We start from the raw sequence: 26634 nt of genomic DNA, 5'->3' as shown, positions 1-26634 counted from the left end.
TTTAAAGTTAATGTAGTTGATAAGTCCTAATGTGTCTCATATTTATTAAAACGAAATATGTCTTAAATTAAACTAATTTATTTTTAGACCTAAGTTTATGCCAAATTAATTTATTATAACCTAATAATATTATTAAGTATTAGTCGTAATTTATATTCTTATTATTTTTATAAGTTTTTATAAGAATATAGGCGAAAGAGAAATTGAGGAGACAAGGCAAATAATGAGCTTGGTAAGATCTATTATAACTAAATTTATGATATTTAATTATATACCGCCTGCTTGTAAAGTAAATTTTAATTAATAAAAAAAAACGTTTGTATATTTATGATTGCATTCCTAGCTTGGATGTATGTAGCTGTAATATTTACATGCTGTGGGAAGAATTGACATCTCAGACTGAAGTATATCAAACTGCTAATGCATATGCCTTCAGGTGCAGTCGGTAAAGGAAACGGGATCAGGTCAATTGTGTTGTTCTCTTATTGTTTTGATGAAGCATAACTTCAGCTGGTTAAATACAAGATTTTATCTGAAAGCGATAAGGGAAAGCCTATGATATTTATCATTGTCTGAAACTTTAAACAATGATGTTTTAAAATATTAGGTTAAGAAAATTTACATTCGTTTTTGAAATCATGAAATATATAGACTTATTATAAGTATAAGAAAAAATATTTGAGACTCACAAATTGGACATTTGTTCTTAATGCTCATAACAGCTAGTCTTACTTTTGACAAGTTCTTGTCCAATCAGATGATCGCACGCAAATTGAATAAATAAATAAATTCCCGTTATGTGATTAGCTAAGGAGCTGCTCTCATTATTAAAACTGGCTGTATAAATTATTTTTAAATTTTTCTTATCGTTAAAGTCTGGTGTTCTATTTATGAAATGATTACCTTAATATGTAATTATTATTTTTTACTCGCACTAATAACGTATAATATTCTCCTTTGGGCCGATTGCATATTATCTTTTCTGTGATATTATTAATTCATGGTGATGGGGTGTCCCATTTCTTTATAATTATAAGGTTATTCTGGTGCGTACGTATACATTGATACTTATTACAATGATTGTTGTGGGAAATAAAGCTGTATACGTATACAGTGGTTTTAATCATTTCCTCGTTTGGATACGTTCATAAAACATTTGTATATATTTATAAAAATGATCATAACGGTTTTTTTAAAATTAATTTTTGGTACCTGTTCTATGAATGTATCCGAACATCTATCCCTCTTATTACTTTGACTGTTATTTTGGTGTTGGTTGTTTATTTCTTATTCCCAATTTATGCTTTGTTGATTTGCCCTTTTTTCGTTTCTTTCTCTTATTTCATTTCCATTTTCTTTCACATCCCAATAATTTTATGAACAATTTTTGAGTAGTTTTTTTATTTTATTTATAATTAATTATTTTGGTGTTCTGCGTATATTCAAAATTAACGTAGTAGTGGTAAATTGTACTAATCTTGCACGCAATGATTGTACAAAAAAACAAGTAGGTAACAGAATATTTAACACGAAATTTATCAAGTAATGTAGTAAATGTTAAAAATTTTAACCCACTTAACTAAATTGGTGTAAAGAAACTATATACTATGCACAAATAAAAAAAAATATAATAAAGAACTAGTGAAGGTAGAAATATTACTAAAATGTGGGAAGGTACCAAAATAAATTATTTTCCTAATTTCAGTTTGGTTTACCTTTTTACAAAAAAATTTAGGTACATTAGTTACATATATTATTGTTATATTTGGATCCTTATACATTTCACTAATCACGAGTGCAAATGCACGACGTACAGAATCATCAAAAATCTAATTTAGGTACTAAACTCTGACAATATTAATAAGACTGTTGTATATTTGTGCATACATTTCTTTTTTAATACTACCCATGAAAAAAATCTGTTGAGCATTAATAAAAATATCAAAATTAAATGGGCAAATCTCTAGAGCATAGGAGGGTGACTCGTCACGACATCGACGGTATTTCAGCGGTCGACTTCGTCCACCACGACTACGTCAAGATGGAGAAATTCCTGAAGGACCTCAATGAGAAGTATCCCAACATGACCAAGCTCACCAGCATTGGGGAATCGGTGGAAGGAAGGAAATTGTACGTTTTGGAAGTCACCAAGGACCCTGGAAAACATATACCAGGTAAAAGTATAGAAGATTTATTCTGATGTAATAGGTTTTTTTTAATATCTGGATGATTATACCTACTCATAAATAAATTATTTTAAATAACGGTATAGTTCATCATCTAAAGTGTCGGGTCAAAGTAAACTACAGAAGCACGTTTTAATCCTTATAGCTAGCAACTGAGAACAACTTTTTAACAAGTCTTTTTTAAAGCATGAAATTTCATGTTTGAAGGACCAAAATGAGACCCTTGTGAGACACCAAGAATCAGACTAGCAAAATAATTTAATTCTAATTAATATTTAACCTGTTAGAGGTTTTATTATTCATTTTTTATATTATCTAAGTCCTTTTAAAATTATGGAAGGATTAAATATTATTATTCTAATTAAATCAAATTACAAATTTTGACGTCACAAATTTACCACGCTTTATAAATTGTTACTGGCTATATCAAATCACGCAAACACAAATGACATTTGTACAAAACAGGCAAACCCGAGTTCAAATACGTGGCCAACATGCATGGCAACGAAGTGGTCGGAAGAGAGATGCTGCTACTACTGGCGAAGTATTTATGTCAGCAGTACATCATTGGAGATGAGAGGGTACAGAGGATACTGAACACGACCAGGGTGCATTTAATGCCCAGCATGAACCCGGATGGGTACGAGCGGGGGAAAGTTGGTAAGTAAATTGTTAACCCAACCTAAAATCTCAAGGGCGAAAAATAAGGGTTGGAAGTTTGTATGAAACTTCGTTTTTTGATGGGTGTCGAAGTGCGAGATGTCTTAAATATTGGTTAGTAAAGAATACGTATCAGTTGCGGAAAGCAGGATGGCACTAAATGGGATGGGATGGAACAGGATAGGACTGGACGGGGCAGGACGGGACACAACAGGTTGGGACGGGACGGAACAGAAGTAGAAGAGACGGGAGAAACCATATGAATTTAAATCAAATATAAACTTAAAACAGTCCCGCACGATATGTGATTAAAAATTGGGTGAAATTTTATGGCGTATCCTTATTATCTAAAATACATTTGCGCGGGCGAAGCCGCGGGCAAAAGCTAGTCATCAATATAATAAAAAAAAATCATTCGCTTTATTGACTGACGGACAAGATACAACCGGTACTGGGCCTTATAAGCTGCAGTCGACATTATATATTTCTTAAGGATTTTTTAATGCAATTGTTAATCATTCGCCTCCTGATCCTACGGCATTGTGGTGGTTCTATAACCCGTGGTCCAATAATAAAAGGAAACGAGTAATAAAATGTAGGCAATATTTTTATGGCCTGCTAGAATCAACACACTTCAGTTGTGGTCATGGCAATGACTCAAAACAGAACATGTTTAAGGCAAATTGGCTAGCAGAATAATGGAAAATATACACCGGCGCAATATGAAAATAGGTGGTTATTACAACTGGGAATATACAAGATGATAGATTAACTTTACTTTGACGTCTTGTGGCGTTTAGGTAAAACGTTGCAGGTGAGAGAGATGAGAGATAATTTAAAGATCCGTAGAATAACTACATCAAACTTTATTAGGACTATTTTTACAAATTAAAAGAGGGCGTGGGTTTAGCTATAGACCCGAGATCCAGCAAGTAACCGCCAGAGGATACCAAGGTACTTAGTGAGCGCTGTAGCAGTCCAAAGGCGAAAGCCCAGGGCGCGCTTCTTTTACGGCTTCAGGGCTGTAAAGAGGGAAGCAGACTGAAGCGGTACGACGTCACAGTCTATATATAACACAGTTCAAACTGATTTAGAGAAGTTGAGAGAGAGTTCTATAATACTGTTTGTATGTTTTCAGGTGATTATAGCAGTTTACAGGGCAGAGCGAACGCTCATGGCGTGGATTTAAATAGAAACTTCCCGGACCAGTTCGGTTCTAACAGTGTAAGATTATTAATATATTTTGATGACAGTTTTTTGGCGCTAGTGTTGTCGAACTTTCGATAAATTTAATGTCGGTAGTTTTAATCTAAAAAGGCCATAATATCGACAGGTCTATCGATAGCTATCTATTTGTTATACTATTGATATACTTTTGATAGTATTACTTGTCGATATTGCCATATATTATTCGCAATATAAATACTATCGATACGAGTATTCTATCAAAACGCTATCGAAAGGCTGTCGAGCGGCAACACTATCTAGTACACTATTTTAACACCTCTAACTAAGATTACGGGTTCGATCTTTTGACACCTCTAATTTCTCCTCTCACCTCTCGATCTCCGGTCAAGTCATCACATAATAAAAAATATCCTTTTCTGATGGGTTTGTTGCTCGGATGTTTTAGACTATACTGCTAAAAGACATTTATACTGTAAAATATACTATCGTCGAGTTAGTGTTACATCACAAAAGATAAAACACTACTTTGGGTTAGCCCAATATTTTTTATTTATATCTTCTTATAGCAGTATCAACTGAATTTATATCTAATGCTTATTTAATACGAGACTTATATATTATTTTTCTTTTTGAAGAACGGTGCAGTGATTGAACTACCTTCATTTGGGATTTGAAATTCTGGTTAGTTAAAGCATGAGGTGTGAGTGTGACTTGTCATTCCACGATTGTGTAGCTTCTCATCATAATTTAGATTTTTTTTTAGAACATACATATTTTGTTATTAATTTGGTAGTTGCATTAAATTTATAAAAATACATCAGACCCATTTATATTTTAAAAAAAGCTTTAGTTAGAGTTAATACATATTTCGATTTGTTTTTATTGCTAATTTCATTAAGCCAAATAGTTACTCAATTAGAAATAGATACTCCTTCCATACCTCCCAGACTGAATGGCCACGTTCAGATGTTGATTGGCATAATGATAAAATTGAGATTCAAATAGAGGCAGGTTGCTTGCCCATCGCCTAAAAGAAGATTCCCAAGTTGATACTATGCCCATCTCTTAGCCTCCTTTAACGACAACTATGAGAAAGAGACGAAGTGGTCCTATTCTTTTTTTGTATTGGTGCCATTAACCATTCGGCGCAGTATATAAATTAAAAATATTTGAAAGTCATTAATATAATCGTCTCCAGGAAAACCTAACACCGGAGCCGGAAACCATGGCGGTCATGAACTGGTCTCTGTCTATACCGTTCGTGCTGTCCGCCAACTTGCACGGTGGCGCCCTCGTCGCAAACTATCCCTACGACGGCAACCCTTCCCACCAGAGCGGGGTGGAGAATGTTGCGCCTGATAATGACGTGTTTGTCCATCTCGCTCACGCTTATTCTGACGTGAGTATTTATATCTATATTTCTTCTCGCTCTTTTGGTATCTTTTAATAACGTAAGTTCTATATTTTAACGTTGTGACTTGTCTTAATTGTCTTATATCAAAACAAGAAAATTAAAAGAAGAATATAAAAGAGGCAGAGGATCACGTGGTTGCCATAATTTCATTTTAGGTGATGCGCATTTTGTGAATTAAATATAAAGCCATATAAGAGTGTAGAAAAGTAATTTTTTTTTATTTAATTCAGGCTCAAATTCTATCGTAGCAGCAAACGCCGATGCGACGTGCGATTTAGATCAATGCGACTATAGCTTAAAACAAGCGCTAAGTATATGAATTCAGTCAGTAAATTTCGGTCTTTTAGGGTCTCATAACTTCAAGGTCTCATAATTTACGAGGATCACTCGTAAATTTTGAATGTAATCAAAAAAATACTCTATAGTTTATATGTATATAGATACTTTGGGCTTGACCGCCACCAAAGGGAAGATCTTCCGCCAGGCTAGGTGTGATGCCTGGGGAACGATGTTGTGTCTGAAGTAGACAACTTCAGACTATGTGCTTCAATCCGTGAAATGTTTGCTTGCCCGATTTAGACTTTTCGCTGTTATAGGCTGATAGCGTCGCGCGATTGGCTGTTATGATTTATGTCGTAGAGATGTAGCCGCAATACTTTTCAAATTTGTGTATGGTTTATCTCCAAAACTATTTACAGGGAAGTTTCTAATGAAGTGTTAAAAAACCATTTTACAGGCCCACCTGAAAATGCATTTAGGCCTGCCGTGCGCACACAAAAACCTTCCGAAGGAGTCCTTCGACGGCGGCATCACTAACGGCGCCAAATGGTAAATATATCTTAATAAAGAGAAAAAAAGAATAGGACATTCTTTTTTTTTGTATTTATTCCATTTTTTCCCATGAATGTCTTAAAAGGCGGCTAAAAGATAGGCTTATATATTTGGGATTCTTCTTTTCTGTGACTATCTGAATCTCAGTTCCATCACTTAACCTTTAGTTACCTTTCAGTCTTATCGACTATTTTGAATATTCGTAACGATAAACACGTGATATGTGTACGTATAGAAAAATCCTAAACGCCATTATGGTTTATCAGGTACGTTCTCTATGGCGGCATGCAAGACTGGAACTACCTTCACACCAGCGACATGGAACTAACATTAGAACTGGGCTGCTTCAAGTTCCCCCCCGCCGCGGACCTGCCCGGCTACTGGCAGGACAATAGGGAGGCGCTGCTCAAGTATATTGAGGAGGTATGTTGGTACAGCCATCAGACTGGAACTACCAGCGGGATGGAACTGAATCAGGAACTAGCTGCTTTAAGTTACCTACCGCCGCAGACTTGTCCGGTCGACAGGACAATACGTAGGCACTGCTGAAGTATATTGAGGAGGTATGTTGGTACAGCCATCAGACTGGAACTACCAGCGGGATGGAACTGAATCAGGAACTGGCTGCTTTAAGTTTCCTACCGCCGCACTTTCCCGGTTGGCAGGGCAATACGTAGGCACTGCTGAAGTATATTGAGGAGGTATGTTGGTACAGCCATTAGACTGGAACTACCAGCGGGATGGAACTGAATCAGGAACTGGCTGCTTTAAGTTTCCTATCGCAGCAGACTTTCCTGGGTGACAGGACAATGGGTACTCCTTAAGTATATTGAGGAGGTATGTTGTTATAGACTGACTGAGATCCGTGGAAAGGCAAGATTCACCGACATTGCCCAGGAAGTAGCCAAAGTAACTGCCAATGGGCTATATTTGTCACACCACAGATCTACGCTGGTGAAAGATAGTACTAGGGTGGAGATCGAGATCTAGCCGTTGAAGTGTGGGTAAACCACTAACCAGATGGACGAGGATCTGGTCAAGATTGCTGGAAGGATGTGGCGTTTTAGGTAAAACATCCCAGGAAAGAGAGATGAGAGATAATTTACAGCTCCATTGAATAACTACATCAACCTTAATTGGAACTATTTTTAACAAATTGTAAGAGGGCCTGGGTTCAGCTATAGACACGAGATCCAGCAAGTAGCCGCCAGAGGATAGCGAGCTTCTAAACTTGGTGAGCGCTGTATTAGTCCAAAGGCGAAGATCCGGGGCTCGCGCGCACTTAAATAGGGCTCCCGGGGGGCTGAAGATGTAGGCAGACTATTTGTATCAATATTTCTTTCGTTTAATCCGACCACATACATATTAATCGTCTTTCCGCATCACCCAGGTCCACAAAGGCATTCACGGCTTCGTCCACAGCCACATTGGGCACGCGCTGGCCAACGCCAGTATCTCAGTGCGCGGCGTCCAGCGCAGCGTGCGGGCCGCGGCGGGCGGGGACTACTGGCGGCTGCTGCGGCCGGGGACTCACAGCGTCACCGCGTCCGCCAGGGGGTGAGTGGGGGCCACTATACACACTGACATGTCATAGCACACAGTGACATATCCAGTGAGCTAGTACAGCGCAGCGTGCGGGCCGCGGCGGGCGGGGACTACTGGCGGCTGCTGCGGCCGGGGACTCACAGCGTCACCGCCTCCGCCAGGGGGTGAGTGGGGGCCACTATACACACTGACATGTCATAGCACACAGTGACATATCCAGTGAGCTAGTACAGCGCAGCGTGCGGGCCGCGGCGGGCGGGGACTACTGGCGGCTGCTGCGGCCGGGGACTCACAGCGTCACCGCCTCCGCCAGGGGGTGAGTGGGGGCCACTATACACACTGACATGTCATAGCACACAGTGACATATCCAGTGAGCTAGTACAGCGCAGCGTGCGGGCCGCGGCGGGCGGGGACTACTGGCGGCTGCTGCGGCCGGGGACTCACAGCGTCACCGCGTCCGCCAGGGGGTGAGTGGGGGCCACTATACACACTGACATGTCATAGCACACAGTGACATATCCAGTGAGCTAGTACAGCGCAGCGTGCGGGCCGCGGCGGGCGGGGACTACTGGCGGCTGCTGCGGCCGGGGACTCACAGCGTCACCGCGTCCGCCAGGGGGTGAGTGGGGGCCACTATACACACTGACATGTCATAGCACACAGTGACATATCCAGTGAGCTAGTACAGCGCAGCGTGCGGGCCGCGGCGGGCGGGGACTACTGGCGGCTGCTGCGGCCTGGGACTCACAGCGTCACCGCGTCCGCCAGGGGGTGAGTGGGGGCCACTATACACACTGACATGTCATAGCACACAGTGACATATCCAGTGAGCTAGTACAGCGCAGCGTGCGGGCCGCGGCGGGCGGGGACTACTGGCGGCTGCTGCGGCCGGGGACTCACAGCGTCACCGCGTCCGCCAGGGGGTGAGTGGGGGCCACTATACACACTGACATGTCATAGCACACAGTGACATATCCAGTGAGCTAGTACAGCGCAGCGTGCGGGCCGCGGCGGGCGGGGACTACTGGCGGCTGCTGCGGCCGGGGACTCACAGCGTCACCGCGTCCGCCAGGGGGTGAGTGGGGGCCACTATACACACTGACATGTCATAGCACACAGTGACATATCCAGTGAGCTAGTACAGCGCAGCGTGCGGGCCGCGGCGGGCGGGGACTACTGGCGGCTGCTGCGGCCGGGGACTCACAGCGTCACCGCGTCCGCCAGGGGGTGAGTGGGGGCCACTATACACACTGACATATCATTAATAAGGAAACCCGCACTTTCAGACAACTGGATGCGTAAACATGAGCCAATATGGATAAATTTCCCCTGCAAAGTTAGCGAAGGTCAGATAGAAGTCGCTTCGAGTAAAAACCAGAACTTGACTCACCCAATCCAGAATTTAGTGCACCGCGGTCTTCTCTCCTGAAAATTTCAATAACACACGTACAGTCACGCTTTTATTAGATAGAGCCCAGAGTAGACAGAGCCAACAGTCTTGAAAACACTGAAACGTCACGTGCAGCTGTACGGCTTAATAATGGGATTGAGATTCAAATAGTGACAGGTTGCTAATTTTATTTTCTCTACCTTTATAGATACGAGAGTGTAACAGAAGAGGTGACGGTGCCGCCGGCTGGTTCTGTCAGCTTGAACTTCACGCTGATGCCCTCCGACCACCACCACTGGTCATCCGCCTACGACTTCCGGTGAGTCGTGCTGTCTCGCTCGCACAGTTGTTCTGAAAATATGAACTTCGTTCTGAGAATTTTAACTTATGACTCTGCGCTTATAGCTTTTTCTTATGTTTCTTGAACTGTGTTTATTAAGATTTAAGTCGTATTCTTCATTAATATTGTTTTAATTTAGATAAGTGATTTTTTTGTATATTTGAAAATCCGTCCAAAAATTTACTGAGATTTAAAGATAGATAACATTCAGACATTCCAAAATATATGAAAAAAAAAAAACAATATATTATCTATTAAAGTGCATAAATGACATGGTCAAATACAGCATTAAAAATAAAATAGTGACTGAAACATGTTGTGACCGTAACCTTATTATTAGTGTCCGACCGAAGGTCTATTTTTGGCCGAAGCCGAAGCCGAAGCCGATTAATCGGCTATCGCCACAACCTTCGGCCGAAGCCGAAGCCGAAGCCGAAGGTTTATATTCTCTCAGCACTCAGTAATTAATTTTGTTCAATATTGTCTACAAGCTACAATTAATATTAAAATCATTTCAAAACCTCAATATTGAAGGTTTATATATTGACTGTTTCATATAGAAGTTGATGATATATCAAAGAGGTGGTTGGTTTAGAGATAAACTAGCTGTTGCCCGCGACTTCGTCCGCGTAAATTTCGAGTTGAATTTTAATCATACAGTCAGATACAGACAGACAAAAAATGTAAAAAAAAAATTTTCTATCCGTTTCAGTCAAAATATTAAATGTACAGAAAAAATATTTTTACCGTTTTATTATATGTAGTATTTTGATTTTCAGTTTTTTTACATAAAATACTCAAACAATACAAAAAAAAATATTTTTAATAATCTATACTAATATTATAAAGCTGAAGAGTTTGTTTTGTTTGTTTGTTTGTTTGTTTGTTTAAACGCGCTAATCTCAGAAACTACTGAACCGATTTGAATAATTCTTTCACTGTTAGATAGTCTTTTTATCGAGGAAGGCTATAGGCTACATTTTATCCCGGATTTCCTACGGGAAACGTCAACAATGCAGGTGAAAGTTGACTGAGTCGGCCATCTGCGAGCTTTCCACGCGAACGCTGCGCAAACCAACAAAGATATAGTAAAACAATGTACTAAAGATGTGAAGTACTCATTTTTTGCCACAAAAAAGTCCGCGAGAGCATATATCTATCTCTTAAGGTTTTTTTACAATAACCACTTTTATGTTCATTTTTTAAGATTATTTTTTCATTATAAACATAAGTTATTTTGAAACCAATTTTCTTTAATTCAGTTTTAATCCTTATCCAAATAAATATGTTTATTACTTTCGGCTTTTCATGTAGACTAAAATTGCCATTTACAGTATATAAATCAGACGAATAGGTTTTGAGATATAGTCGTTATAAGCAATTTGCAGCGAAACATTTAATACGGCGAACCAGCGTTCTTTCTAATACGCGTGACCGCCTGACCGCCGCATAACAATTAGCAGCTATAATTGATAAAGCCGAGGAGGATGTTTGCAAAAATAAATATGATGCCCAAAATAACTATTCCACGCGTACGAAGTCGCGGGCACAGCTAGTAAAAAGTATCTACGGGCTAACCACTGGACCATCGAAGCCGTTGCGTTGGTGTCGAAATTAAAGTAGACTACATACATACATATGGTCACGTCTTTATCCCTTGCAGCGTAGACAGAGCCAACAGACTTGAAAAGACTGAATGGCCACGTTCAGCTATTTGACTTAATGATAGAATTGAGATTCAAAAAGTGATAGGTTGCTCGCCCATCGCCTAAAAAATAATCCCAAGTTTGTAAGCCCATCCCTTAGTCGCCTTTCACTTATATTTATATGTTATAGGTATAATGCCGTCGTATAATGATAAATGACTTTGAATTTTTAATTTCGTAACTTATTTGCAGGCATACTGATGCCTTGAGTTCATTCAAATGTCGATAACTTTTTTTTTTGTGAACCGATTTTGATGAAACAAACTTTAAATGTTATTCTGAGTTAAAACAAAGCAATTGGTGAAAGTTTGAAGTAAATCGGTTTAGTACTTTCGGAGATAATCGTGATCATGCATACAGACAGACAGACAAGAAATAAAAAAAATATTTTTGCTTTCTTTTATTCATTCTAAGTGTCCCTCTATCCATTTCAGTCGAAAATACTAAATGTACAGACAAAATATTTTTACTGTTTTATTATATGTATAGATAAAAGTTTGTGATTTACCTACTGGTAAAAAATAATGATTTGATTTCTTACAAAAACACTCGTTTAAATACACGTACGGACTTGTTTTGATGCATGCAATCAGCAATGTGATATTTTGACAGTGACTCCCCGCCGCCTCATGACTTTCGTAACAGTTCGTTCAATCTCGACGGTCGCTCGGACCTTCGGCGAAACCTTCGGCTTCGGCCGGATTTTGGGCCGAAGCCGAATGTTTCGCCGAAGGTGGATTTTTTGGCCGAAGGTGGCCGAAGCCGAAGCCGAAGCCGAAGCTTCGGTCGGACACTACTTATTATTGAATTAATATTTACTCATTCAATAAATATTAAGTAAGTTATAATATAACGTTAATCTATATTATTTTGTATCACCGCTTATTATTTTCTTGTAATAAATCGCACGCATTTCATACATTGTGTTGTTTTTGCACTAACTGTCGCTTTAACTAACATTTCTCTTAAACTACAATTTCTGCATCACCTCTCATTATTGATCAATATATCTTATCGCGCCAGTATTCCACTAAGAGAGTTATTGGGTTCGATTCCCAATAAATATGTTTGCGGTTCTAGGTATTATCTTGGACGTAAAATTGTAATAACTGTCTTTTTGATACAGAATTTCTCTATCGCGCAAATTGTACTCCGGTCCGCTCAAATTTCTGGTATCTTCAAGCTACACTGAATTTCAATATAAACATATATGATCACGTCTATATCCCTAGCGGGGTAGACAGAGCCATCAGTCTTGAAAAGACTGATAGGCCACGCTCAGCTGTTTGGCTTAATGATAGAATTGAATAAATAGAGACAGGTTGCTAGCCCATCGCCTAAAAGAGGAATCCCAAGTTTATAAGCCTATCCCTTTGTCGCCTTTTACGACATCCGTGGGAAAGAGATGGAGTGGTCTTATTCTTTTTTGTAATGGTGCCGGGAACCACACGGCATTTGAATACATTTACTCCTCTATTTCGGCGACGCATTGGAATGGGCAGTTAAGTTTTACTGAAGTCACACATTCAGTTTATTGTCAGTTTTTAATAAGGTCACATAATTTCTTTTTCCTCCTAGCGTTAGTCCAGGTTATATTCTTACGTTTCTGAAGAGGAGAGATAGAGGCCCGGGGTGCCCTTCTACCCTTAATCCAGGATTATATGAGTCAGGTTTTTGCACGAAGCGATTCCCATCTCCGCAACCTTTACAGGGGAGAACCTAGCCCGTATTTGATCATATTTACACAAAAGTTACTATCCCACCATGAAGCTATACAGCTGAACGTGGCCTTTGAGTCTTTTCGAGACAATTGGCCCTGTCTACCTCGCAAGGGATACAGACGTGACGACATGTATATACACAGAAGTCACAATCATTATCTACATACATACATATGGCCACGCCTATATCCCTTGTGGGCTAGACAGAGCCAACAGTCTTGAAAAGACTGAATGGCCACGTTCAGCTATTTGGCTTAATGATAAAATCATTATCTACTCAATCATAAATCATTATTGACACACACAAATATTCTTCCTCCATCGCAGCGTTCTAGAAAACGTACTGAACACGAAATACCACACGCCTTTGGAAATGTACGCCGCTCTATCTGAGCTGGAGAATAAGTACCCCGACATAGCTGAATTCAGATCGGGAGACAGTCTCACCACGGCCACCTTCCACCAGCTCAAGATGACCCATCAGGTATGGAACTTATATGGTAACTTTACAAGGACATGCGTTTGTTTTTCTAATCCCTCTTCTAATCTACAAAGTGAATGACAGAGATAGATGTATAAGAAGGAGCAGGAAATATAATAAACGCGTGTGGTATAGAATTTACCGGCTAGTTCGAGTGTATAATCCTCAGGCATATAGCTCAAAAGTGACAGCAGGTTCAATTGTATTATCAAAAAATGCCGTTTCAAATTTATGCAAGTCAAATAACCAACCGTAAGTTTTTGCAGCATCTATTTATTTGAATATACTATAATGTGGGATATAGGGTAGCATAGTTCGCTACACGCCGTTTTTATTGCGCGATAAACTATAAACTGTGCCGTGTGGTTCCCGGCATCAATAGAAAAAGAGTAGGGCCACTCCATCTCTTTCCCATGGATGTCGTAAAAGGCGACTAAGGGATAGGCTTATAAACTTGGGATTCTTCTTTTTGGCGATTGGCTGGCAACCTGTCACTATTGAGTCTCAATTCTATCTTAAAGCCAAATAGCTGTACGTGGTCTTTTAGTCTTTTTAAGACTATTGGCTCTGTCTACCCCGCAAGGGATAAAGACGTGATTATATGTATGTATGTATAAACTATCGTTGTTCCGCTTTTTTGTTATGACATAAAACGGGACAGCGATAGTTAAAACATCGTCGCGCGTCCCATGCTATCCCCACAAATTAAGATATGTATATTTAAAATTTCTACATTATAAAACCAGTGGAAAATGATGATGATTTTCAGGTGGGGTCGCCAGAAGAAGGCAAAGTCCACATAGCCATAATAAGCAGCTTCTACGGCTCCCAGCCCCTTGGGCAGGAGATGCTGTTGAACTTCGCGCGTCACATCGCAACAGCCTACACAATCGGCGAGCCGCGACATCAGAAAACACTCAAAAACTCCGTAATCCATTTCATACCGAACTTGGATCCTCTATACGAGAAAATTGTGAAACAAGCGACCGATTCAGACAAATGCAATATACAAGCGTTGGAGGAGGAATTCGGTGATAGTTTATACGATTATTTGACGAAGAAGAATGTCAATCCGCTGTCGAATTACACGCGGGAGAAGGCGTTCGTGCAAATGTTGGAGAGTGAGAAATACGATTTGATTTTGGAATTGGCGTCTGGCAACGAAGATGTGGCGTACCCAGATTTGTCAAGGAATATTTACGAGAAGTTTGCCAATGTTTACCAGGACAATAGGAGTCCTAGTGACGAGTACGAGTGTAGGGATGAGAAGACGAGCGCGACTCACGGTAACCTCGTAGACGTGTTGTGCGAACGTTACAATACGCCGGTGATATCGGTCGGTCTGAGTTGTTGTAACATGCCCACTGAACCCCAAATCGGATGGGTTTGGAGGAACAATCTGAGGGGTATTATGAAGTTCGTGGAGCTGGTTAACACTGGTGAGTTGGTCTTCTTTTTTTTCTGCCATTGTCTCTTTCTTTTTAAACTACTTTAAAGATGGAGGAGTTTCTCAATTCGACCGTTTTTTTAACATACTATTCGAATCTCAATTCTATCATTAGACCAAACAGCTGAACGTGGGACACGTTCATCAGACTGTTGGCTCTATCCCCCAAGGGATATAGACGTACATACATACATATGGTCACGTCTATATCCCTTGCGGGGTAGACAGAGTCAACAGTCTTGAAAAGACTGAATGGCCACGTTCAGCTATTTAGCTTAACGATACAATTGAGATTCAAATAGTGACAGGTTGCTAGACCATAGCCTAAAAAAGAATCCCAAATTTGTAAGCCTATCCCTTAGTCGCCTTTTACGACATCCATGGGAAAGAGATGGAGTGGTCCTATTCTTTTTTTGTATCGGTGCCGGTAACCACACGGATATAGACGTGATTATTTAATTATTATTTTGTTTTTGTCAGGTATAAGAGGCTACGTGAAAAACGAAGTCGGTGCGCCGATGCGCGAGGCGGTAGTCGCCATCACGGGCGTCCAGCGGCAGCTGCGCGTGTCGGGCAACATGGCGCGCTACCACGCCGCGCTGCCGCCCGGCGACTACCGCGTCGTCGTGCGATGCCACGGCTACAGGGACCAGGTATCACAATGTTTATTGGGTTTCTCACAATATATGTAGGGTTTCTCGCGATATATGTAGGGTTTCTCACAATATATACATAATTTATACAGTGTGAACATATTTTATTTTATCTTTATCACACGCGATAACTATCTTTATTTATTTGACGAAATATTCGTATTGAAATTACTAGTTCTACATTCATTCATGTTTCTTAATATTGTCTACATTAAAAATCATGTGCATTTGTCCATGATTTAGATTTAAGAGATCTATATTTGTATATTCACATCCGATGAACATGCTGCAGTGTAGTTTGTTCCGCCGCTTCTTCTACACATGCGCTTTTGAATTTTTGAAAAGGATGTCTTACAATATATACAGGGTTTCCCACAATATATACAGGGTTTCTCACAATATATACAGGGTTTATCACAATATATACAGGGTTTCTCACAATATATACAGGGTTTCCCACAATATATGCAGGGTTTCTCACAATATATACAGGGTTTCTCACAATATATACAGGGTTTCTCACAATATATACAGGGTTTATCACAATATATACCGGGTTTTTCACAATATAAACAGGGTGTCTGTTAAATCACGATTCATATTTAAGAATATTGTAAATTATGAACACGTTAAACTTAATCAAATAATAACTTTTAAAGGCACCTCCGCCCGCGCGAATTCAACGCCATGTATAAATACGATACGAATACAGGTTTTTTAAATTCTTTAAGGTTACAAAACCCTTACACAATTCTCTTTGTTACCTACCACAGATGTTGAAATGGCGCGTGGTGGAAGGTGTGATCAAAGAGAAGGACATAATCCTGAAGCGGATCAACGCGGAGAGCCTGCCCGGGGGGCGGTACCCCGAACTGCAGGTGGATGACGATGCTAATGTCATCTACGTAACAGGTGAGATTAATAGTTTTACCCAATTTTCCTTGTAGACACAGTTATCTTCCTCCTGGCTTTAGTCCCGGTTGCATCCTCACCACTTTTTAGAGGAACCCGTGGTATGCCTTTGACCATGGATCCTAATTTGGGTGAGTCAGGTTTTTACGCAAAGCGACTCCCATCTGACCTCCACAACCTTTGCAGGTAAACCCATATTGGATCGATCATGGTTACACATCCAGTTGTCTGAATGTGCAGGTGGCCTCTCGTTGTTTTCCCTTACCGTAAGAGCATCGGTTAGTATTCAAACTAATGTACATAACTTCGAAAATAGTAATTGGTACATGGCCGAGGACTGGGACTTGAACCTGTGCCTTTATGCGCATTACGCATATTAACCGGGCACCTTACCAATTACAATCTGTGGACATGTGCCGTGTGGTTCCCGGCACCAATACAAAAAAGAATAAGACCACTTCATCTCTTTCCCATGGATGTCGTAAAAGCCGACTAAGTGGTAGGCTTATAAACTTAGTATTCTTCTTTTAGGCGATGGGCTAGCAACCTGTCACTATTTGAATCTCAATCCTATCTTGAACGTGGCCTATCAGTCTTTACAAGACTGTAGGCTCTGTCTACCCCGCAAGGGATATAGACGTGATTATATGTATGTATGTATCTGTGGACATGGACATGTAGTTATGGGGAAAGGAATGTTAATTTTATTCATCATTTAATTACAATATAATATACTGGAACGGTGATGGAGTTCCTTAGGGATTGTACGGTAATGTACTGAGTAAAACAAATGTGATTATGTGTTGATGTTGGGTTAATAGAAAAAACAAAAGGACTACTCCATCTCTTTCTCATAAATGTCGTAAAAGTTGACTAAGGGATATACTTGGGATTCCTCTTTTGGGCGATAGGCTAGCAACCTGTCACTATTTGAATCTCAATTCTATCATTACGCCAAACAGCTGAACGTGGCCTATCATTATTCAAGACTGTTGGCTCTGTCTACCACGCAATCGAGTATGTATCATTCTCGATGTTTAGTAAATAATAAATAAATTAATAAATGAAATAAATAATTGATTAACATTTGCTTTTTTTTTTAAGGCTTGGCATTAGACCACGACAGCCAACCTTTGTCGAAAGCGTCGCTGACCGTCACACCACTGGGATCCAAGAAACCAATATCTTCTAACACGAGCGATGAGTCCGGGCATTTCGTGTTGAGCCTGCCTCTCCTCTACATGGGTAAAGAAGTGGCCATAGTGACATCCAGCGACGGGTATATCACTAAACAGAGGCATATTATGGTGAGATATTTACATACATAGCCGTGTGGTTCCCGGCATCATTACAAATAAGAATAGGACCACTCCATCTCTTTCCCATGGATGTCGTAAAAGGCGATTAAGGGATAAACTTGGGATTCCTCTTTTAGGCGATGGGCTAGCAACCTGTCACTATTTGAATCTCAATTCTATCATTAAGCCAAACAGCTGGACGTGGGCATTCAGTCTTTTAAATACTGTTGGCTCTGTCTACCCCGTAAGGGATATAGACGTGACCATATGTATGTACCTATGTATGTATTTACATACATGCATACATACATAAAATCACGCTTTTTAGGCAGAGACTACATCTTTCGACTTGCCACGATCTGTGCATACTTATTTCGCTTCATCCACATTCATAACTCTCTTCATGCAAGCTCGGCGGTTTCGGATACTCTTGACCTGACCCTTTGCCAGGAATTTGATCAAGATTAATTATGCTAAGATATCTAAGTATTTAGTAAACAGTAATAATAATTGCAGTCTTTTCGATACAATTGGCTCTGTCCGTCCCCGCAAGGAAGAAAGTCATGATGTGTATGTATATAACATAAAAATAATAATTTCGATCAGATTTTCCTTGGACATCTAGCGACGGGTATTATCACTACACAAGGCATATCATAGTTAGATATTTACTTTTATTACTGGGATGTGTAACACGATCCAATATGGGTTTAGTTCCGCTAGTTGACTAAATACTTAACTTAATAGTTTACCTGTCGTAATGTTAAAACTCAATAATGTTTAATCATTCATTCATATTTCATTCAGCAGTCTTGAAAGACTGATAGGTCATGTTCAACTGTCAGGCTTAACGATAGAACTGAGATTCAAATAATGACAGGTTGCTAGCCCATCGCCTACAAAAAGGAATCCCAAGTTTATAAGCTCATCCCTTAGTCGCTTTTAACGACATCCGTGGGAAAGAGGTGGAATGGTGTTATTATTTTTATATTGGCGCCGGGAACCACACGGCATAAAGTTTTAAATTAATACCTTAACAGACCCCCTAATTGTGTCTAGAAAGGACGCCTTGTTTTGCCTTGACCTCTTTGACCTTGTTCATTCCAGATAAACGACAAAGAGAAGTTGACGCCGAATGTTCTGTTCAAGCTGGAGAAAGACGATTATGTTCTGGGTCTGCCCAGACTCGTATTCGTCATGCTTGCAGGTAACACGCACACACATACATACATACACACACACACCACCATGTTTTATCACGTCTGTTTTTTCTAAGGTCACGTACCTACTACAAAAGAAAATATGGAACCATTTTTGAAGTCACTCGTGCATACGTCCGACCTTCACAGCTTGTTTGCCAAGAAGCTACTGAACATACATACATATTGTCACGTCTATATCCCTTGCGGGGTAGACCGAGTCAACAGTCTTGAAAAGACTGAATGGCCACGTTCAGCTATTTGGCTTAATGATAGAATTGAGATTCAAATAGTGGCAGGTTGCTAGCCCATCGCCTAAAAAAGAATCCCAAGTGTGTAAGCCTATCAATTAGTCGCCTTTTACGACATCAATGGGAAAGAGATGGAGTGGTCCTATTCTATTTTGTATTGGTGCCGGGAACTACACGGCAAGCTACTGAACCTAGAATAATATGTGATCCAAAGACGAACAAGTCCATAATTCTTTTACAACTACAGTTTGTTTGTTTGTGTTAGTTTCCAAGTATTGGAGATAAAGATAACAGAATGTCTCGCTTTACGCGTGCGCTAAAGATTTATTTCTAGACTTTATACTATCATCTTTCAGGAGTGGTAGGCGTGGCGGTGGTGACTTTAGCAGCGTGGTGCTTCAGCTGCCGCCAGCGAGCCAAGGACTCGAGGAGGGAGTACCTCTTCACTCAGATACCTTCGGATGACAAGCGGCCGCTGTGCGACGACGCCAACTATGGTATGTGACCGTACTTTTTTGTTTTCGTTGTGTCAATCAAAATACTTCACGAGCTTATTCTTGCCAGTGTCGAGTTTTAGTCAGTCTGCGTTATAGAATATTCATCGTATAATGGTCGAGTAATAGATGTGGGTGCTTTACTTCGCCCTTTCTCGGGGCTTTTTTAAACATCAAAAGTCATAAAATCCCTTTTTTAACACTCTCCGACACATATGCTTGTTCAAGAACAATAAATAATCCACACTTATAAACTTTTGTTTTTTGATGTTACTACGTTTTATGGTATTTTTGACGACAACCGAGCACCGCTCGGTCACTCAGGTACTTAACCATTAATACTTGATCAGAACACTTTAAAAAAAAATTACAACACAAACCACATGACGTTTGGGTTCCAGCAAAAAAGCGTGTTTTGAGTGATGATTTACCGGATCTTCCGAAGAAAGTCTGTGCACGATACGTAAAGATGCCCGTTTAAAAAAACGTGATGCATAAGGAAGGAAAAATTCAAATCCTTCAACGGGCATGTACCAATAACTTTTTCTGAGTACATACATACATACATACATATGATCACGTCTATATCCCTTGCGGGGTAGACAGAGCCAACAGTCTTGAAAAGACTGAATGGCCACGTTCAGCTATTTGGCTTAATGATAGAACCGAGATTCAAATAGTGACAGGTTGCTAGCCCATCGCCTAAAAGAGGAATCCTAAGTTTATAAGCCTATCCCTTAGTCGCCTTTTACGACATCCATGGGAAAGAGATGGAGTGGTCCTATTCTTTTTTGTAATAGTGCCGGGAACCACACGGCACACTCTCTTTTCTGAGTACAATAGTTTGAATTCCAATGATATTATGGTGGGAGAAAACACCGTAACCTTAATTCATTTCTAAGGTTATATTGAAATGATTCGTTTGAACAAGCAGCCGGAGAAGAAATAAAATCTATTCATCTTGTAGTGCATACCTAAGGTTTATTTTTTTAAATGAAAGTCTCATTCGGTATTTCTCTTTTATTTACAGAAATAGTACGAAAGCCTTACTATGACGAAGAAGAGATACCGCCTTCTGAAACAGATTCTGAGGAAGAAATTGTGTTATTAAGGAGCGACCGGGAGTGGAGACCTCAAGAGTAATCTAATAAAAGCTATTTTAGAATTTTAAAAATAATATTCGAGTTTAATACTATAAAACTATTTGATAAATCAAATTTAAAAAAAAAAAAAACAATGCACCATAATTCTGAATTTGAATTTCATTATCGAGTAATGCTACATTTAGATGCGTTAAGAATCAACAGTTTTACTTAATATGGAACTCTGCAAACATTCCGTTCATATGATGATTTACATCAAATAATTTTAATTTGATTTATGTTAAGTTTCTTCATCATTTGAAATTTAAACAATCTTTTGTAGTTTGAATCGTAGAGTCGAGACACGTTCAAAAGAAAAATATGCCAACATAATATTGCCCGTATAAAAGAAAATATTAATTTAGGTAAGTTAGAATAGAAATAGCTGAATGCGGCCTACCAGTCTTTTCAAGACTGTTGGCTCTGTTTACCCCGCAAGGGATATAGACGTGATTATATGTATGTATGTAGATTATAAATCTTGTTTATGGACTTAAGTTCTTTGTTGAAAACAAATGTTTTGTAGTCTACAAAATAATTGGCAAGAGCGTTAACAATTCAAAACCCATGTTTCTTCGTAAGATCTCTCGTTTTTCCAATTTAACAGTATTAGAGTGTTCATATATTTATTTTTATGGATAATATAAAAAACATGCTTCTTCATATTACGCCTATTGGGTAATATTTATTTATATCAGATGTGGCCTCTAAATTTTACCACAATTTATATGTATATAAAGCTTTTACACAGCTCACTTGCAACATGATTACAGAGGCATTCCTTTGATATTTATATTAATATATTAAAAGTTCCTACATTCCCAATTTAAGTGCCTTATAAAAATGTTTACTAAGAAGATTATAGTGTGCAAACTAAAATATAAATCTTAAATTACCCAGAATTAAAATGATCTTACATCTAGAATATATATTCGCTTTTACTAAATATGTAAACTACCTCTGTGGACGCAGCTTTAGAGCGCTTGTCTGTGATACCGGAGGTTCGAATCGCGGCCAGGGCATGGGAGAAACTAACTTCCTCTGATTGCCCTGGGTCTTGAATGTTTATTTATATAAGTATATATAAAAAAAAAAATTAGTTTAGTATCTCTTAACACAAGTCTCGAACTTACTTCAAAGCTAACTCAATCTGTGTAATCTGTCCCGTATATATTTATTTATTTAAAATAATAGATGGTATGCAGTACATTTCAATATTTTCGAACGTTTTCAATTTTATTAACTGACTATATCTACTAATTTGGAAAAAAATGAATGAACGCAACACTTATCTAGTTTAGACTAGGTACTTCAAACTTTTGATGATCTTAGTTCCAAAAAAATATTCCTACGAAAGAGAACCTCCTTTTTAGTTAATATTCGGTCAAAATTAAAATCTTTGAGGAAAAAGCTTGTCTGGCTCTTTGGAATTATAAAGAAATAACAATTCAAATTAATTTAGTTTCTTTGAATGTCTCTAAAAATAAAGTATCATTTTTTTATCAGTAATGAAATTTTAATACTTGGCTTATAGTTAGTTATAATAAGTTATTCTTGTGATATACTTAGATTGTGTGTTAATTAAAGAATCTCAAACTTGCGAATTAAAAATAATACATGTATACCTATTCAAGTTGAAGGCAATTTATTTATACTTTTTGAAAATGATTTCTGGTGCTCTTTTTATGAAAAGTTTACACTTTTTGCAGGTTTTTAAGCAATGTGATAATTTCAGAGATATTTTATTTTAGACTAATAATAAATAGTTTACGATATCTATCAGTCTTTTATTTAATTTAAAAATAATGTCTGCCGCCAATGTGATTAAAAAGAATTAAGCTTTTTGAAATTATTAAAATACTTGCTTTTACCCGCAGCTGTGCTCCTGCAAATTTTGTGCCACTTACATAAGAATACAGGATGTTCGCAACGCATATCATTATGGATACCAATTAAGTCAAGTAGTAACTGTCAAAAATGCAGTCGAACTGAGCACCTATTTTGAAGTCGCTAAGTAGATCTCGTCGTTTTCGCAAATATCGACTATTACACATTTATGTTCACAACTTGTCATGTGAAAGTTAGCTAAATAACATTTGTGTCATTTTACAACTTAAGTTTCGCATGACAAGTTGCGAAAATAACAAGTTGCTACTAATTAAAAACGTAGTGGTTATATTCCCTTAGCTACTAATGCACGTCACAGTATTAACGATGCAAGTGGAATACACGCTTTAGTTTAGGCTTGAGGGCATAAACAAAGAATGAATGAAGCGGAATAATGAATGTATAGGTAATGTTATTTGATGTCATTTTGACATTGACATTTGAAACGACAAAAAAAATACAGTCATTCATTCATGTTGTCCCGTGGTCATTTGTTTTGTGAAATAAATTGGAGATTTTCTTATTTTTCATTAATATGACTTTTATTGGACCAACTTGAGGATCTTTTTGCATGATTATTATAATCATTGGACAGTGTTTGTGATGGAACGGGGTGGTGCTGGCGACATGGGCCGTAAAGCCGGAGAATTCGTCCGGCGTATCCAAAGAATCGTCGATGGACCTCTAACTAGGAAGAAACTAGTGTTATTGTTCCTTATAGTAATATTTTTATTGTTATACGTCGGTCCGGGTCTACTAAACTGGCTTTCCGCAAGTCCAGACGCGGCAAGTTACGAAAATGTATGTCAGAAGACGTTTTTGGGGCCATTTGAAAACGCCTTGAAAGACTACGATGTTTATGTCAGGCAGGAGACCGCTGCGACGCTGTCTTCGCTCAGCCAAAGCTTTGTGCCTTATGTAGGTAATGGAATATTAGCCTTGACCTTAGAACATGATGCACATTTGAATATAAAGCATGGAAGATCATCAGAAAACAGCCGGCTCTATAAATACAGAGGTCTATCTTTACCATTGAATTATCACCCCCTGTATGTTGTAGAAGATTTCGAAATGAAAGAATACACAGTCACAGAGTATAGAAAAGGTATAGTACATAGATTCCAATGTAGTGGCTCTGGTATACAAATCTCTTACAAGTATTATGCTCATAGAACTATACCATCATTGTTTGTACAACAAATTTATATAAACAACCCAACTAAGAAAAGTAAAACACTGAGAATGAAAACACCCAGGGTATCAGAATGGCCAACCTCAGTGAAACAGACAATCAAATTGCATCAAGGAGTGGACACTAAAGAATATGATGTTTTTACTGGGATGATTGGGTTGCCAGAGAGTGACAACGTCATTGCCGTCTCAGTAGTGTCTCGAAAACTGTCTGATATCATACAAGTTGCTGCCAAAGATGCGTTAGACATTTTAGTTTTGACAACAGTGCAATATAGTAATCCTATCAAACAATCGGATTATGCTAAAGAGAAAGATATTGTGGAAAAGAAAGCTATACAGGAGATGGAGAAGATTATTGGCATGACATGGGATAGATCATCCATTCAGACCCTACAGGAGAACCATGCCAGAGTCTGGCAGGGACTTTGGTATACTGGCTTCTACATATCAGACTCAAAAGCCGAAGGAGTGATAAATGGAGACAGAATAAACGCAACTATTTATACAATTCTGTCTCAAGTTCATGCTTACGAACATGAAGAGCATATAAAACCAGCAAGAAAAGCAGAAATAATGCAAACATTGACATATTCAGAAGGCTGTTATGAAGGGCATTCGACACTTGATGCTATGAAATTGTGGACACCTCTGAATTCTTTGGAAAATATTAACAAGGTAGCGAGTTTGTGGCTGTTGACATTGGATAAGCAAGGATGCCACAACCTTTTAGCAGCTGGAGCGAGCGGTGTCAACCAAGCGATGGTATTAAGCTTTGGGAGTTTACGTTTCAGCAACCAGCACTTGGAATACAACGCTCTTCCGTCTAAGTTGCACAGAGACTTCTTATTCCGTCGTATTACCTACGGCAATATGACGCATGTGAATATAAGCGTGACGGTGCAAGATGACAACAAAGCCGTCCTCCTAGTAGCACTAGATCGTTCTGATAAAAACTATTACGCATGTGACGCCGGTTGTTTAGATGCGCCAGTGCAATTGGGTCCATATCGGAAGTTCTTCCCGGTCAAACAAACTAACCCGCAAACAGCAATCCTGTACATAACTGCTGATAAACAACATATGGAAGACTTAAGGCACGCTATTCACGTGGATCGAGTAGAAGAGGCGCCGGCGCATGAGCATCACGTGATCGCCCTCCACAAACACGGAAGCAGTATGGGGGGACTAAACCCTCTGTTTTGGGTGACAATAGTAGCAATAATAATTGTCTTCCATTTATTTTTGTGTAAAATAATTATGAATGAATTTTGCGATTCCGGAGTTAGTTATCGAAGGCTGTATAACAAACCTTGAATATTGGAGGCTAGAATATGAAATTACATAACTGCTGTCCCTGGGTAGGATGACTGAAAAATATACAGGCTATCTAAAGAACATTGACTGCTTCTCAGCTTGACTGCTTTATCATACTATGATAGTATTTCAAAATTAGCTATTTAATTTTCATAATTGAAATCAATCGTTTTGTAAACATTGAGTGTCAAAGAATTTATTGAGCAGCTTTCTAACTCTGCAGCTTGATCTCACAATGATTCATACTTCTTCAGTTTGGTATATTTATATGTTTTCTGTTTTACTATTTTAGGCAGTTTAAATGTATGATGAAAGAAGAGTAAGCTGTGTTAACAAACTAACTATGTTTATGTATGGTTTGCACAATTAGTCTCAAAATTATTATTATTATACAAAAATATCTAACTAATTCATATTTTTCTAATCATTCACTGCTTATGATCTCGGAGTTTCAACAGTAATTATTAGTATTTAATTTTTAATTAAATTAAACAGAAAATGTGCAACATTATTATTTTTTTGTCATGTTGATGAATAATATTTATTTAACTAACAAAGTGCATGGTCACTTGACCTGTACTTTTTGCCTCCATAAGGTCTTTTTGATTGCAACTGCAACAAAGCATGAAGGTCACTTGTAAATAAGACATTGTTTGTGATTACGACTTTCGCATTTCTTTATAAAATTATATTATTAATTTTCATGTAATGTTCGTTATTTCCTAAAATATATAGAATGCTAAGCTAAGAAAGAGATATATATTTGAAGTGTAACGCCCATAGTGGAACCATAGATAAGATAAAAGTTACTCACCCAGTTTCAGTTAGCGAGATATACACTTATTTTGTATACATGCATGTTCACAGAATAATAAATTTAAACGTCGCATATTTTTTTGATATAGTTTATTAGTATAGTAAACATTGTTGTTTATATTTATAAATGAAATACCTTTTTTCTTAATTTAAATTCACTCACATAGTTTTTTTTTTCAAATACCAAATACCAACATTATTTCAATTTCTTGAAAAGTTTTTTACCTGTCACTGATCACCATTTATCATTTTTTTTATTAATGCAAAAACATTTTTTGCACATATGTTAATTTATTTTTAATTCTATAAGAAGGAACTTCTTTTACCATCTTCTGAATGTACATAACATATATGATACAATAGAAATTGTTGTTAGATAAATTGGTGTATATTTTATTAAAAATAAACTACCGACTGCGTTACTTTATGAAGTAATATTTTGGTTTTCTTTCGTTTTGTTTCGGGTACTCTTGACCGGACCCTTTACCAGGACGTCCTTAATTTCTGATTCCGCTCCGACCTTTCTCGCCAAACTCACCTTTGTTAATAATTATTTCTTTTTGA

At 38.5% G+C, this 26634-nt stretch overlaps 2 protein-coding genes across 3 annotated transcripts in view; both read left to right on the top strand.

The window, feature by feature from the left end:
• Positions 1–22636, top strand: part of LOC106129953 (carboxypeptidase D) — a 34493-nt gene extending 11857 nt beyond the window's left edge. Inside the window, exons 7-22 of one of the 2 annotated variants that reach the window (XM_060950585.1) lie at positions 2010–2174; positions 2652–2846; positions 3985–4070; positions 5233–5433; positions 6185–6276; positions 6546–6702; positions 7670–7836; positions 9424–9534; positions 13310–13466; positions 14233–14902; positions 15391–15563; positions 16337–16475; positions 17580–17782; positions 18881–18980; positions 19580–19720; positions 20748–22636. In XM_060950585.1, the coding sequence (XP_060806568.1) occupies positions 2010–2174; positions 2652–2846; positions 3985–4070; positions 5233–5433; positions 6185–6276; positions 6546–6702; positions 7670–7836; positions 9424–9534; positions 13310–13466; positions 14233–14902; positions 15391–15563; positions 16337–16475; positions 17580–17782; positions 18881–18980; positions 19580–19720; positions 20748–20860 (2870 nt within the window). In that variant the 3' untranslated portion in view covers positions 20861–22636. Of the gene's footprint in view, positions 1–1967; positions 2175–2651; positions 2847–3984; positions 4071–5232; positions 5434–6184; positions 6277–6545; positions 6703–7669; positions 7837–9423; positions 9535–13309; positions 13467–14232; positions 14903–15390; positions 15564–16336; positions 16476–17579; positions 17783–18880; positions 18981–19579; positions 19721–20747 lie in introns of both variants that reach the window. The other variant, XM_060950584.1, reaches the window with a different exon arrangement.
• A 562-nt stretch (positions 22637–23198) lies between these two features.
• LOC106129955 (uncharacterized protein KIAA2013 homolog) lies at positions 23199–26492 on the top strand. Its single transcript, XM_013328671.2, has one exon. The coding sequence runs from the start codon at positions 23350–23352 to the stop codon at positions 25252–25254; it is 1905 nt and encodes a 634-aa protein (XP_013184125.1). The 5' UTR covers positions 23199–23349; the 3' UTR covers positions 25255–26492.
• Positions 26493–26634: the final 142 nt, after the last annotated feature.

This window comes from Amyelois transitella, chromosome 22, assembly GCF_032362555.1.
Source record: "Amyelois transitella isolate CPQ chromosome 22, ilAmyTran1.1, whole genome shotgun sequence".
Lineage (NCBI taxonomy): Eukaryota > Metazoa > Arthropoda > Insecta > Lepidoptera > Pyralidae > Amyelois > Amyelois transitella.
Note: the sequence above shows the minus strand (reverse complement) of the source record. Positions and strands in the feature narration are given on the sequence as shown.

What these genes read in the sequence shown, in the direction of transcription:
- LOC106129955 (XM_013328671.2), top strand. Translation starts at nt 23,350, where the DNA reads ATGGAACGGGGTGGTGCTGGCGACATGGGCCGTAAAGCCGGAGAATTC.